General features: G+C 34.6%; 1 protein-coding gene across 1 annotated transcript; it reads left to right on the top strand.

Moving 5' to 3' along the window:
• The first annotated feature begins 48 nt into the window (after nucleotides 1-48).
• Nucleotides 49-14,390, top strand: LOC126819602 (uncharacterized). The gene is made up of 8 exons (XM_050547718.2): nucleotides 49-318; nucleotides 829-916; nucleotides 3,695-3,762; nucleotides 4,101-4,299; nucleotides 5,463-5,896; nucleotides 6,225-6,303; nucleotides 9,578-9,643; nucleotides 11,756-14,390. Exons 1-8 carry the CDS (start codon nucleotides 202-204, stop codon nucleotides 12,187-12,189), a joined length of 1,485 nt encoding a protein of 494 aa, XP_050403675.1. The 5' UTR covers nucleotides 49-201; the 3' UTR covers nucleotides 12,190-14,390.
• The last annotated feature ends 422 nt before the right edge of the window (nucleotides 14,391-14,812 follow it).

The raw sequence follows: 14,812 nt of genomic DNA, 5'->3' as shown, positions 1-14,812 counted from the left end.
TCTTGATTGATAGCGCATGCGGCATAAATGACCCTTGACCGTGAATGGATTATGACATCATAACATAAACAAATACACGTGGAACGAGAACGACCATCAGTTCGCACGACCCTAGAGAAAGATATATTTCTCAGATCGTACAAAGATCTAGTATTGTGTCATCAGCTCACAGGTTTGGAAGTAAAATCGAAAGTCGTCAAAATGAAGAAAAAGGGAAAGAAAGGGGAAAATGACCGATGTCAAACACCAACAGAACATCCGAGAAAAGAGAGTCATGGCCCAATGGATTTGTTAATGAAATTAACCCACAAGAAAATGGTATATTTTTTTCTATTTTATTTATTTAAATTAGCTTATTAATAATCTATACAGAATATAATCTAGATACTTAGATATAGATCTATGTAGACTTCTAATCTTTTGAAAATGTGTAACAAAAAAACAAAACAAAAAATTTGATAATGATAAGCCCAGTTCGAATTTACCACAGTTTTTCAAGGGGTGCATGCATAGAATAGATCTAAAATATTTAAAAAAAAGAAATTCTTAGAGGGCCAAAAGCAGCCAATGGGCATTTCTGATGTCTAAATTTTTTGCCTCTCCCCATTTAGCATTTGATTAAAACTTTTAATGAACAGTACCTCGCTCTGCACTTTATTCCACCAATTTGAACCAGACAGAATTCAATCTTGTCCCCAATCTACTAAAACTGATGTTCCTTAGTTAGATTCACCTTCAGGTCTAATTACTTTATATAATTTTTGTTTTTGTTTTATTTCTTTAAAAAAAAAAGCCAACAATACAAAATAAATTGTATTTTATTTCCAGTCTTCGGGTTCAGCAGTTATTCCCAGTAATTCAGAATCTTCTAGTCCTAGTTATGAAAAACATAATACCATTGAAAGTGACCATTTGGGTAAGTTTATTTTCAAAAATTCAACATCTGTTGTGCACATGGGAATTATGGGTAATTATTGAGGTTGCTAATAAAATAAAGATTGATTATAGACCTTATGACATTTATAAACAATTCGGTCCAAAATGTATTTGAATCAATGAATTCTAACTTAAACATACATTATGCAAGAGCTAAATGTACATATTGCAGGTCTTTCGAATCTTTAGGCCTGAAATGTTATCTAAATTATTAATTAGACATTAATTAACTTATCCAGACCATAATCAACTCTTGATGTCATCTCTAGGCTGCGATATTTACTGATTAGGATCCGATCTACTGCTCTACGCTCGTTCATGATTAAATCAAGAAATGGGTAATCGAGACTATGTACTTTATCATACAGAGTTTAGTAATGGTGATCGAGGCTAGGCTCAAAAATTCAATCGCTAAATTCTCGGTTCAGAATGGATCAATTTGACTGAAATTTTCAGCAAATTCCCTTTACATTATCTAGTTCTTATCTCCCACATTGAAATGTGGTCGTATATTGTTGTCGCCCCCATCCGTCCGGCCGGCGGTCTGGCGGTCCGGCGTCCACAATTGCTTGTGGACACTCTAGAGGCTAAAGTTAATATCTGATTGACTTTAAATTTATACACAGTGTTTAAGGTCATGAGAGGAAGAAGCCTATTGATTTTCAGCGATTTCTGATAATTACTGCCAGAGTTATGGACCTTGATCACTTCAAAAAATCTTGTGGATGCTCTACAGGCTAAAGTTAATATCCGATTGACTTTAAATTTATACACAGTGTTTGAGGTCATGAGACCAAGATTCCTATTGATTTTCAATGATTTCCGATAATTACTGCCAAAGTTATGGCCCTTGATCACTTTGCAAAATCTTGTGACGCTCTAAAGGCTAAAGTTATCATCCGATTGACTTAAGATTGATACACAGAGTTTAAAGATCTTGAGACGAACAAGTATATTGATTTTCAATGAATTTTTATGACTTGAACAGTTAAATCCATGATATTAAAAGCTTTGTATACAAAACGTTAGCATGTTCAGAACTTTAAAAAAAACAAACAAATTCTAATAGTTTTCTGATAATTACTTCGTGAGTTGTTGCTCTTAATCAAATTTTAGTGTATTATAAATGTTTCATTACCGAAAAAAGTAAAAATATGTGACAACTCTTGTTGACTGCCCGGACGATTTAGCTGCTGTGGGCATATGTTTCGTTGCCTGGCAACCTATCTTTAACTATTTTAGTGTGAACTGCCAGCTCTTTATCTGATCTGCCATAATGTATCTTTAAAGTTAGATGCATGATTTGCATTGTTTGGAAAATATCAAATTTCTCACAGCTTAATTCATGCTAATATGTATTATTTTTTGGACTGATAGAGATTCCTCTTTCACAATATTGTAGTTTGCAATGGGATTCTGTAGGGTTAAAATCATTGGTTTCTATTGATATCTCACTTTTGAAAAAAACATGTAAATCACCCTGGTTGTGCATTTAATGCACATGCAGTCTGCTTATATTTCTCTCAGAATGATTTTCATACACCCACATTTTCATGTGGACGTATATTGTCAATGCCCCTGTCTGTCTGTCCGTCCATCCACAATTGTTTGTGAACAGTCTACAGGTCACAATTTTTATCCGATTTCAATGAAACTTGAAATATAGGTTTATCACCCTAAGATCTCGGTTCCTTTCGATATTGGCATGTATCGGACAGTAACTTCATGGATTATGGCCCCTGATTGTCCGAAAAATCACGTTTTTAGCTTGTGAACACTGTAGAGGTCACAATCTTTATCCGATTTGGTTTAAACTTGAAATGTATGCTTATAACCCACAGATTGTGGTTCCTTTTGATATTCACGCATATCTGACGATAACTTCCTGAATTATGGCCCCTGATTGTACGGAAAATCACTTTTTAGCTTGTGGATCCTATAGAGGTCATAACTTTTATCCGATTTAAAAAAACGTATTATTATATCAACGTTACACCCTAAGGACGACTGAGTTCGAATTTCGTGAAAATCGGACCAAAACTGACAGACAAAATGTCCTCCCTTCGTTCTCAAAGATCTTGGTTCCTTTAGATATTCACCCATATCGGACCGTAATTTCCTGAATTATGGCCCTGACTGTATGAAAAATCGAGTTTTTAGTTTGTGGACCCTATAGAGGTCATAACTTTTATCCGATTTAAAAAAAACGTATTATTATATCAACGTTACACCCTAAGGACGACTGAGTTCGAATTTCGTGAAAATCGGACCAAAACTGACAGACAAAATGTCCTCCCTTCGTTCTCAAATAGCGTAAAAATATGGTATATCAAGGTTGTGGACCCTATAGAGGTCACAATTTTTATCCGATTTTGTTGAAACTTTAAATGTAAGTTTATAACCCAAAGATCTCGGGTCTTTTTGATATTCGCGCATATCGGACCGTAACTTCCTGAATTATGGCCCCTGATTATACGAAAAATCAAGTTTTTAGCTTATGGACGGACCCTAAAGGGGAAATAGCCATTACACCCTGTTAATGTTGGTGCCATTTATATACACAGGTATATGTAGAGTTTTCCAAGAATCAACCCATCGTTGACTTAACACCAAGGGCAGACAGGCTCAATAGAACTGAAAAGAATATGCCAGACACTTTACATGTTGGGTTTGGGAAGTTTTTTGTTTTTGTTGGGTTTTTTTTTATTTTTAATCATTTGACCAAGTTAAGAATCTGATTCACTCCCTCTTTCATTAGATTTGCAGGAAAGTCAAGAAGAATGGTATGAGGAACTTAGTGATGACCACACATCAGCATTTAAAGAGGTATAAAAATGACCAAACACTACTATTTAACATGACAATTCTTTTAAACCATTACAGGCAAGGGGGTATTATAGCCAAAGTAGTCACACATCCATGGGCACGTGATCCATTTATCACCAACTCTTAAAATCATTTTTAAATGGCATTGAAAATAATAACGATGGACCTGAATAAAAACAATTATTACTCTAAATATAAACTTATGGACAAATTTTGCGTCCATTTTACTCTGTACAATTCAATTCAAAGGGACATTCTACATATAGAATAATATGCAAATTCTTATGTTTAGAAGCAACTGAATATTGTCTCTTTCATTATTTCATACTATTTTGTAGGTGTTTGATATGTTAGATTCAGCACATACTGGTATGTTAAATGCAGATAATCTGTATGAGGGATTAAGAAGAGTAGATAGTGAAATAACTAAAGAAGAAGTGCAAGATGTTTTAAAAACTTTAGATAAAGATGGAAATGGGGTGATAGACTTTGATGAATTTCTGATGCACATTACTCAGCAAGGTTCTGATGATGGGGGTATGTTATAAAACTGTATCATAAAGGCATATTAATGAAGACTCGAAATTATACAGTACATATTTCCAAGCATAGAAAAACTATATACATCTATCTGACCTATTTAATACTTTTGCCCTACTTGGGGGCTCCATCTGTTGCCAAAACTTTGGCTTATAAATCAGACTAGAGTTGTTCACAACAACACATACTATCTACAGATTTTCTTAATTTGAAAGGAACATTACATTTAACAATAAGGGGTGGATCAGCGTGTACAAGGGCTGGCTGTACAAAGTCAAGTTTATTTTTCTACATAGTCCACTTCAAGGTGTACACACTTTTGCAAATGATGTTGCAAGGCCTGGATGCTGGTCAGGAAGAAATTTTCTTCAGCTGACATGACGTCATTATTACTAGGAAAATGATGATGACCGGCTTGTTCCTTTCTCATTTTTGGAAACAGGTCTCATCCATGATTACAAATATGTCCAAAACATTATCAGGATCTGCTTCAAAATGGTGCAGATTGTCACGGGACGTCAGGAATCTGACATGTTTCTGATCCAAAGTCAAGAGCTTTGGCACCCATCTTGCAAAACTTTTTGTCATTCCTAACCCGTTGGCAATAATATGCTCAACCCTCGCATGAGAGATGCCCACGTTTCTGATCCACAGTCAAGAGCTCCTAATCTTACAGAAACTTTTGTCATTCCTAACTCATTGGCGATAATGTGCTCAACCCTCTCCTGTGATTTTCACAACACTAGTAGTATTTTGTGTGGTCAATCGTCTGATCAGCTATCACCATGTCATGCACCTGGGTATTGTGTTCTTGAATGTTTGTTGCTGATAGTCTTCCAGTATGTGGGTCATTGTCAAGGCTCTCTCTGCCACTCTTTAATTCTGCAACACACTTCTTTAATGTGGAAAAGGATGGGGTATCATTCCCTAAAGTGGAGACCATATCAACATTTATCTGTGTTGGGGTTAGTCTTTTCAGTTGTAGGTACTTGATGACTGCCCTATAGTCAGTTTTGTCCATTTCTGGTGATTTCAATGGGTATGTTGCGACCCATTTGTATCCATTTCTAGGTGCCAAAGAATAGCGATTTAGCTCCTTTAACAAGAATGGAAACAGACATGATACAAGTATATTTTAATTATTTCTTTTGTAATTACAGGCAACAGCGGTGATAGTAAGCCTAAAGGTTACACTAAACGACAACGATTATTTATCTCAGCTTTGAAAAAATTCAACATCATGTCTGAACTATGTAAACCACAAAAAGTCCACCAACCTCACGTTTTACGGCACTACACGGCAGGAGTTCGCTTAATCGGTCTAACAGACAAACAAATTGCCATCAAGTTAAAAAAAATGCAGAAGGCAGGAAAAAACATCAACTCTCCATATGCAAAACCATTAACTTTTGTTATTCCAAGTGGAAGCACAAATCAGATCCAAACTCTCCGAACAACAATTGGATTAAAAACCTCAAACGCACTCCCTGATTCAGAAAACAAACGTAAACAGCCGCCTAGCCTGCTTTTGTCTGGTCTTAAATGTGGAAGAAGTCAAGCTGATATGGAGAAGGAAATTCAGTCTTTTGTTTCAGTATGTATTATATAATATATATTTTTGCTGTAATATTTATTCATAGTGCATGTACGTTGTGTGATGATTCTCCCTCTTGTACAGATTGTAATCTGCGCTGTTATCTTGCACGGAATTGAAAAATTAAATGTAAATGAATTATATATAAACACTCCAGACGACACATCAAATTCGATACATAAATATATTTAAGATTGATTGTCAGTTTAATAAAGTTTCAAGCTAAGTCAACTGGTTGTTTGCAAGGGCTACTACTAGTGTAATCCTTTCATGACAAACAATACATTTCAATATTGACTTGATTAAGCACAGTATTTTTTTTAATTAGGGTACCTTTAAATTAAATGCAAGATTACGGTCTCTAAAACTACCACATGCAGTTGATATTTTGGCCCTTGAAAAGCCAGGTAAGTTACATTGAATCCTTTTTTAATGTCAGACACGTTCATCCTTATTGCTTCAATAACACATGATACCACATTACTTTTAATTATAGTGATTTCACCTAAATTTGCAATTTATGTGTTACTGAATTAAATTTTAAAGTGCACATAAGGTCACCAGACGAAAATTTCTGTTCTTGTTGCCAGTATTTACTACATGAACTTTGGGGCAAGTTCACACCAATCTGATTAAAATTAGACTAAGCAAAGTGCCAATTTTGAGAATTTTTATACTAGATTATCACAAAATTATACATTAATTACAAATATACAGTAAAGTAATGTGTGTTGTTGACCATGACTTTATAAAATTGAAAAATAAAAATTATATAAATGGACAACACTTGGAGGAAACCCTTTCCTCCCGGGTAGGGAGTGAAATGCGTGCTAATTGAACTACCTAGACTAACTGGTCCATTGCAGATGGACATATGCTATGTAATGTGCTATGCGGGAAATTTACCTGGACAGCGGCACTCTGGCCTGCTTTTATTTTGAATTCCGTCAATGATTCTTTTACACGAATGCCATTGTGTACGCAGAACCTCTGGACGCCCTATCATGAGTGTACTAAAAGGGATTCTTTTCCCGGGACAGTGGCAATGTGTAAACAGGACCGCAATTTTTGTCCCATCTGAACGACTAAACATTGTACCTTGCCATGCCCTCCAATCTGCACTAAGAACCGTCTCAATCAAACGGTAGCAAACCTCCTGATTAGCGATGTAGCACCTTACTCACTGAGCCACCATGGCTCTTTTGAAAAAATAAAAGTAAGATTAGATTTACAAAACGGCTCAAATCTTCTTAACAACACTGTATATCTTCAAATTAAAAGACAATTGTTTTTGTTTAAAACAGCCCAACAAGAGAGCTTTAGTTTTAATGGTATTCAATGAAGACGTCATGTAGACAAAAGACATGTCATATAAATTCGATGGCAAACAATTACATACTCAAATGACTTATTTTCACTGTATAAGCCAAAACACATATTTTGGTAAACATTTAAATTTATAATCTGATTTTGGTAAAATGTTTAGAATATGCACCAAAAGACTCAATTTATCGTTTGCCATTGACATTTTACCTGATTTCAAGTCTTACACTATTTTAAAAAAACACTTCGATTTTATGACGTCACTAAAAAAAAATCTAGGTCAAATATTAAAATTCTAAACGCACCGATCAATTGCAAATTAATTGTTTTTGCTTTCCAAAAATATGACGATATTGAAAATTGGATTAAAACTGCAACACGAGTAGGATTTTAAAGATTGACTTATATTTTCAAAATGGTTGATAGACTACTCGTATTGACAAATATTTTTAAATAAGGCAAAATTAAAGAATTTGTAAAGCTGACTTTATCTTCAAAGGGGAGATAATCGGAAAATTTTTGTTGACATTTTTGGCTTAATCCACCCATTTGTAATGTATTTTGAAAGTTTTAAGTCGTAATCTTCAAAAATAATAAAGTTACGCTCAGAATTTTCACTTTTGAGCATAAAATTGGGCCGTACGCATGCTTCGTAGAGGCCAAAATGCCCCAACATAAAAATTGAATAACACGAACATCTACAAATTGGTGAAAATCAACATTCAAATTGGTTGAAAAACAAAAAAGTTTCCTTTGATATCTAATATTGGACTATTTTCGTCGATGACGTCACTTCCTGTTATCATTTTTAAAGTTTTAGTTATTCATTCACGATTCCAATAATCCGAACAAAAGCAATAGTTTTCTGGTATAAAAACTAATAATAATCTTTACAAAAACTATATTCGTAGTAGAAGTCGCATATATTGACCTCGCGTATAAACGACTTTGCCAATTATCAAAAACACTCTTAATCCCCTCAGGGGCCAGTGATGTCACAGTGATCAAATGCATATACGGAATGTTGGTTGCAGCATAGGTAACTACAGCATAGGGTATGTTTGTGATCGAGAGTGTCTTTACTTTGGACGGAAGAGAATCAACAGCACATTATGTACCATTTCTTTGCTTGAATTGCGACAACTCTCAACTACACAAGGATAATGTGTCATTTTAAAATTTACTCTAACATATTCCAGTCATAAGTATGTAAACAATTACAATACAAGACGAGAAAGGTCAGCTCTTCAAAAATGCTTTGAATTATAGTGATTTGTAGCTTACACATAGGTAATTATAATCGGGTAATGATTAGGTCAGTAAGCATGTAACTAATTGAACAGTCAATACAAACTAGTCGACTGGTGGTGTGTATGGTTAGTGATAAGGCCTTAATAGTGTATATTGTATGTGTGGTCCATGTGAAGTCACCAGCCAATTAACCGGATTACGACTGTAATTTTTAAAAATTTTAAAAGCATTTTCGCATGTCTGATACTAAAACGCTAATATGTCGAATTCTTTAAATCAGATTGCTGTGAGCTTGCCGTAAAGTGTATATATAGCCACTGGGTATAAGTACAGAATATTTCGTCTGGTGACCTTATGTGCACTTTAATATTCATAGTCCTAGGCCCAATTTAGACTGTCTGCTAAAATAAAAAGCCATACATTTTGGCAGTCGGTTAATAATAACCATTTAAAAAAGAATGTAAAAGTTATTAATTTAAAAAGTCTGTAGGGCATATCATATACTGTTATACCCAACCCCCATCACATGCGGTTATGTTGTATCTGCCTTTTATTCTATTATATCATGTTTTTATTTGCCCACACTGAAATGCGGTCACATATTGTCATCACTACCATCCATCCATATATCTGTCGTCCACAATTGGTTATAACACTACACAGTATATGTATTTAGGTTCATTTTCAACAATTTCGGATTATTTCAGAGTTATTGCCCTTCTTGTGGATGCTCTGGGGACTAAAGTTATTGTCAGAGTGACTTGAATACATCCACAGTGTTCAAGTTCATGAATTTATACACAGTGTTAATATGTTCATGAAACAAAGAATACTGTCAGTATTGTAGGAGTTATTACCCTACGTCTGATGTATGCTCTACATGTAGAGGCTAAAGTTAATACATGGGTGGACCTTGGCTTTCCATACCAATTAAACGACCAGGCATACTTTCTCTGTCAGCCTCCAGACACTACACTCTGAGAAATAAGAAACTCAAAGGTTCTTCTTGGGCCAATGCTGGGATTCAAACCCAGAATATTCTAGTCGAGAGTTCCCTACCACTCTATGGCATTATTCATGTTTTCTATTTTACATTTAACCCTGTAGATGGAGAGAAATCTGAACTAAATGCTCAAGTGCCAGAGAATATTAAACCTCGGAAGAAAGGAACAGGTAAAGTTATATTCAGTTTAGGAACTGATCACTATAAATTAAGTATTTATATATATTCACAAATTATTAAGTCAGTACTCCCATAACAAGCCTGGAACCAAGGCACATCAGTCACAATGTCGGGCACAATCCGTTTGGTGTCATAGATATATTAGCAAGTGCAGGGGGACTGCACCACACATAATTACAAAAAACAAATCCACGGACAAGACACAATACGCAGAAATCACAAATAAATGTACATATCAGGTTAAGTGAATGGATCCGGGTGGGCTAGCCTTAAGTGTCCACTGTGCTGTACAGTCCCAGGCCTTTTGTGGTACAGACTTTCCTCAAAAATGAAAACTAACAATCAGGAATATAACCTAGAGAAAAACATATTTGTAATACTAGTACGAGTCATGATCTGCTATATGCCACATAGAATATGAATGTAAGCATATTGAAGTAAAAAATCGCATATACAAGTAACCGTATAGGTGAAATGTTTAAAAAAGCCAGGTAGTCTAAAACTAAATGGTCTACGCTACAGTGAGAAACATTTTAAGTGTTCAAAAGAACTGAGGTGTATTGACTACAAAGTTAGGGCATATGTCCGAGAGAAAGTGTAATCTGTCTCGAAGACAGTCGTCTGCTGAGTGAATAATGTGACGTAAAAGGCGGTAGTCTGTCAAATGACGTCAAGAGTTAAATGTGATAAAAACCAACAATAAAATGGGTGATAATCCAGATAAGACAACGTCAAAAGGTTAAACTGTCAATTGCACAAAATATAACAAGTAATACACAAGAAAGGCAAACCAGGTATGTTGAAGAAATTGTACAATGAAAGTGTATCAATATTAAGGCATAAAATAAGGGCGATAATCCAGAATTAGGAAACTGCAGAAAATTAAAAATAATATTAAATTAGATCATTATTCAATATGAAGTCGGTTATATACTAACAAGAAATGTCAAACTTGGTATGTTGAAGAAATTGAAGTTTCGAAATTTCTTTTAAAATGTGTAAATGTGTACCGCCTTTTATATTTGGCAGTGCACTTCAAATAAAGAGATTTTTTTCGGGAAAGAAATAGTGTTTTCTATTCACGGGCATTACGATTTTTAAAATATATAGCGTGGTATCTGGTATGTTACTATAAACTGACGGGTATTTTACCACCTCAAAGCCAAATTTGTCTGTTTTGTCGAAAATACTAACTTTAAATTTACTGTTAATTATATTCATATCCAAGTCAAGAACAGATGCAGTTATAGTGCCAGAATTTTCTTTTATTTCTTTAATATTCGTTCTGGGGGGATATATTTCACATTTATATTTGTTGAAGGTTCTGTTATCATTGATAGGTGTTATGTCATCAATGTATCTGAAGGTATAGTTTAGACTTTTAGCTACTTTGTAATTAGTTTTTCTTTTATGATCCTGAAAGCAGAATTTATTTATAAAATAAATGTGCATTTGCCATAAATGGAGTGGGGTCAGTTCCGATTGGTAAACTAATTGTTTGTTGTATAATCTGATCCCCAACTTCAAATATGGCATTGTCAATGAGAAAATGTATAATGTTTTGGAACTTTTTTTTGTCAAAAACCACAGCGTCGGCATTTCAACGTTTTATAATTCATTTAGTTTCTTCTGAGTAAATGGCCATCAAGTTTCTGCCTTTCCCAAAAGCTCCATTAAAAGCTTTATCCACAAACCAATCCAAATTATCTTTAAGATCTGGGCTCTGTTTCACGAAATTTTAACTAAAGATAAAATCCAAACTTTAGTAGATACTTCAATTTTGATTGGCTAAGTAAGCACTAAAATCAATCTAATATTATCCAATCAAATTACTAAAATTTGGATTTTATCTTAGTTAAAAATTTTTGAAACAGGGCCCTGAATGTTGATCACTGATAGTGTTACTTAAATACTAGATGTGATGCAAAAGTTGGGACCATAGATATATATAGAAATTTTAAAGTAGTTTTTTGAAAATGCCTTTTAAGTAGATTAGTGTTTGCATTTTGAAGAATAAGTTTTTATGATATTTTAAAATGGCTCTAATATTATCCTGGCTGTTCCTTGCTCAAACAATTTCTCTATAATAAATATTCTTCCAGGTTTTAGAAGTCGTGGCTGGGTTATGCCAAGAACAGAAAGAGACAAAGTACCTTTGCCAGTTCTCAAATTAAGTGGCAAGAGATATGGTTTAACTATTGAAGATCTGCCTGATATTCGTGAAAAAGTGAAACTAGCAGTCGATCAGTATTATGCTAGGTTGAGAAATGCATTTGTACAAAATGCTTATGATCACTGGGAAAAGTTGTATGCTCATCATATTAGATCCAAGCGTCTTCTCAATATTTTCCGAGAGTTGTACCGGGCATATTCTCCCCATAAAGAAGTTGAAGCCTGTGTTGTTTGTCCCTGGGTTCCAGGACCATTTAGACCTGTACATCATTCCAGAATACACAGTACAGCTGTACGCAGGGAACGAGTAACTAGCCCAGATCTCAAGCATGGTGCTCGAAGGCCTGTCAGTTGCATGTATTAATCAAATCAATTCATTCAAATATATATTTTTTTCCCCTTACAAACTGTGTGATTTGATGATATATTTGGACTAAAAACATATTCATACTAACTAGTCTATCAAAAATTTGCTTCAAATCCATCTCAAAACGTATTCACCGGGAGATACCTACAGCTATAAATAAACTGTCTGTCATCTTACTTCTTTGTGGGAGGGTCAATTTTTCAAAATGTTTTTTTAATTACTTACTGCCTAAGTAAATTCTTAATTATTTTCTGACAACTTTTTTTTCTGCTGTTTAATTGCAGAGTCTTTCGTACTTTGACACCCCTCAATTTTCCCCAAACCGCCTGACCATTTGATCAAGAATAACAACCACTCCCTCAGTCAAACTAGCACACAATAAGCTGGCAGACAGCAGTCGGCTTGCCAGTTAGTGATACCCTGCCATTTTTTCTCATTGCTTGCCTCATGGGTGTCTTTTGGGTAGTCCAATATTTTTCTTGTAAGACTGGATGTCTATACTTTCCATATATACCACATTTGCCATACTTTTATTGGAAATAAACACCCGATAAATACTTTTGGGCCAATGCATCTGTAACCATTTGTTATATTTCATAGATGAATATTATAAAAATTAAAGATGCATTATGTAAGATTTAGATCAGGAGCTTGCTATAATAGATCAAAAATAGATCATCAAAAAAGAATATATTGAAAATTTCATTCAAATTACTATATTCTGATCGAAGTTAACAGTGTTTGATGTTCTGACAAGATGCAGTGCAGATTGTTTATTATCATAGCAATACTACTTGAAAATAGAGACTTAAGTCTTGATTATCCATTTTGTCCTTAAATTTTAAAATCTGGCTGGTTTTGTTTTCCTTTTATTCTTGGCCATCCGATGGTGTAGATAAAAAGCTGATTATAGGCTTGTCATGTGAATAAATATCAAATTCAATAGTTTAGACCTGCAAAAGGAAGATTTAGATCTTAAACATAATGCACCTTTAACCATTCTAGAAGATATAAATACATATGTTTATAGCTATTTTGTCAATTCTCGCATTTAAATTTCTACTTTTATTATCACACAGATTTATTTACAGTGATATGTTTTCAGTTATTTAATTAGTAATAGAAAGGTACCAACTCTAGACAGTTGTCCTTGTCAAGCCTTGTGTCCTGCACCTCTGACAATTGGAAACCACGTCGGAAAACCCTTATGAACTTTCGCAGCCAACACCGGGAGCAAACCCGCACCCTCTAGGCTAGCGAGCCAGCATCTTACCCACTCAGCCCACGGATAGGCTATATGAACACAGGTGAAGATGACTGCACCCATTAACACTACCAGTGCTGCTGGTGGGACGTTTTTATATTTACTGTCAGTGCAGTTATATAATATTTGATATCAGAAAGTTTTAAAATATTCTGCTGAGAACTTTGTTCTGTATTTTTTTCACAAGAATTCATCAATCTGAATGTAAAGAGAAATCTCTATGATTTGCGATTGAAAAATTCTGAACTTTGATTAGGTTCCTTCTTATTGGGTCTAAAACGACCAATCCCATCATTGAGAACTTTAACTTATATTCCATTCAGAAGCTTTAACAGTAAAAACGTGAATGAAAAGGTACCGGGTAGCTCTGTGGAAAGTGTTTGAAATATATACCAAAATTTCTGAGTATAAAATAGATCATTTGATGACATTGGATTTGAATGTATGTAGTTTTAACAATAATAATCATCTAGTTATCCAAGAAAACATGAAAAATACATTAATAAAAAATAGGATAATATTAGAATAATACAATATATAGTTTTGAGTAAGTCACAATATTATAAACAAGAGCATCACTAATGCGCCTGCAATACGTCCACATTCCTGCTTTGATTGATATGGTACTTTTTAAAATAAAGAGAATGAAATAGGAAATAACTGCAATGACTGTAATATGACAAGAGGCAAAGAAGACTAGGCGTTGGATTGGGGCATGTGCCAACATAAATAGTGGCTGTCTTTACAGTATAAGGAATAAATATACAAAGTTCCAAGATGATCCATTCAGAATTGCAGCCTGTAGACAAGAAATACAAACACTGGACGTGGCTCTGCCCCTGGGGGTTGGATATGGAATAATATAAATAGGTACCACCCTGTTACTGAAGTGATTGATATGCTTAATTATTGTAACCTGTAGAGTATTTACAGATAAAAATTAAGAAAAAAGTAGTTGTGGTACCACACGCCTTTGGGTTGGGACATGCACCAAAATCAATAGTTGCCATCTTTAGGCTATAAGGCATACATATGCCAAGTTCCAAGATGATCCATTAAGAATGAAGGCCTGTAGGCAACACACAGACTGACAAAGAAAAAACGGGTGTTACTTTGCCCCTGGGGGTTGGGCAATCACCAAAAATAATAGAGGTCATCCTTAGGGTATGAGGAATAAGTATGAAAAGTTTTCAAGACGATCGATTAAGAATTAAGGCCTGTAAGCGACACACAGGCACACAAAAAGAAGACGGCCATGGCTCTGCCCCTGGGGGTTGGGCATGCACAACAAGTAATAGGAATAAGGAATAAGTATGCGTTAAAAAATGTGGCCTGTAGACGACAAACACATACAAG

The sequence above is a fragment of the Patella vulgata genome, chromosome 4, assembly GCF_932274485.2.
Source record: "Patella vulgata chromosome 4, xgPatVulg1.2, whole genome shotgun sequence".
In the NCBI taxonomy this organism is placed as follows: domain Eukaryota; kingdom Metazoa; phylum Mollusca; class Gastropoda; family Patellidae; genus Patella; species Patella vulgata.
The sequence above is the reverse complement of the archived record's forward strand: the minus strand, read 5'-3'. Positions and strand labels throughout refer to the sequence as shown.

Coding starts and splice junctions, on each gene's coding strand:
- LOC126819602 (XM_050547718.2), top strand. CDS start 202: ATGAAGAAAAAGGGAAAGAAAGGGGAAAATGACCGATGTCAAACACCA. Junction 917..3,694: donor CATTGAAAGTGACCATTTGG/GTAAGTTTATTT, acceptor CTCTTTCATTAG/ATTTGCAGGAAAGTCAAGAA. Junction 9,644..11,755: donor ACCTCGGAAGAAAGGAACAG/GTAAAGTTATAT, acceptor ATATTCTTCCAG/GTTTTAGAAGTCGTGGCTGG.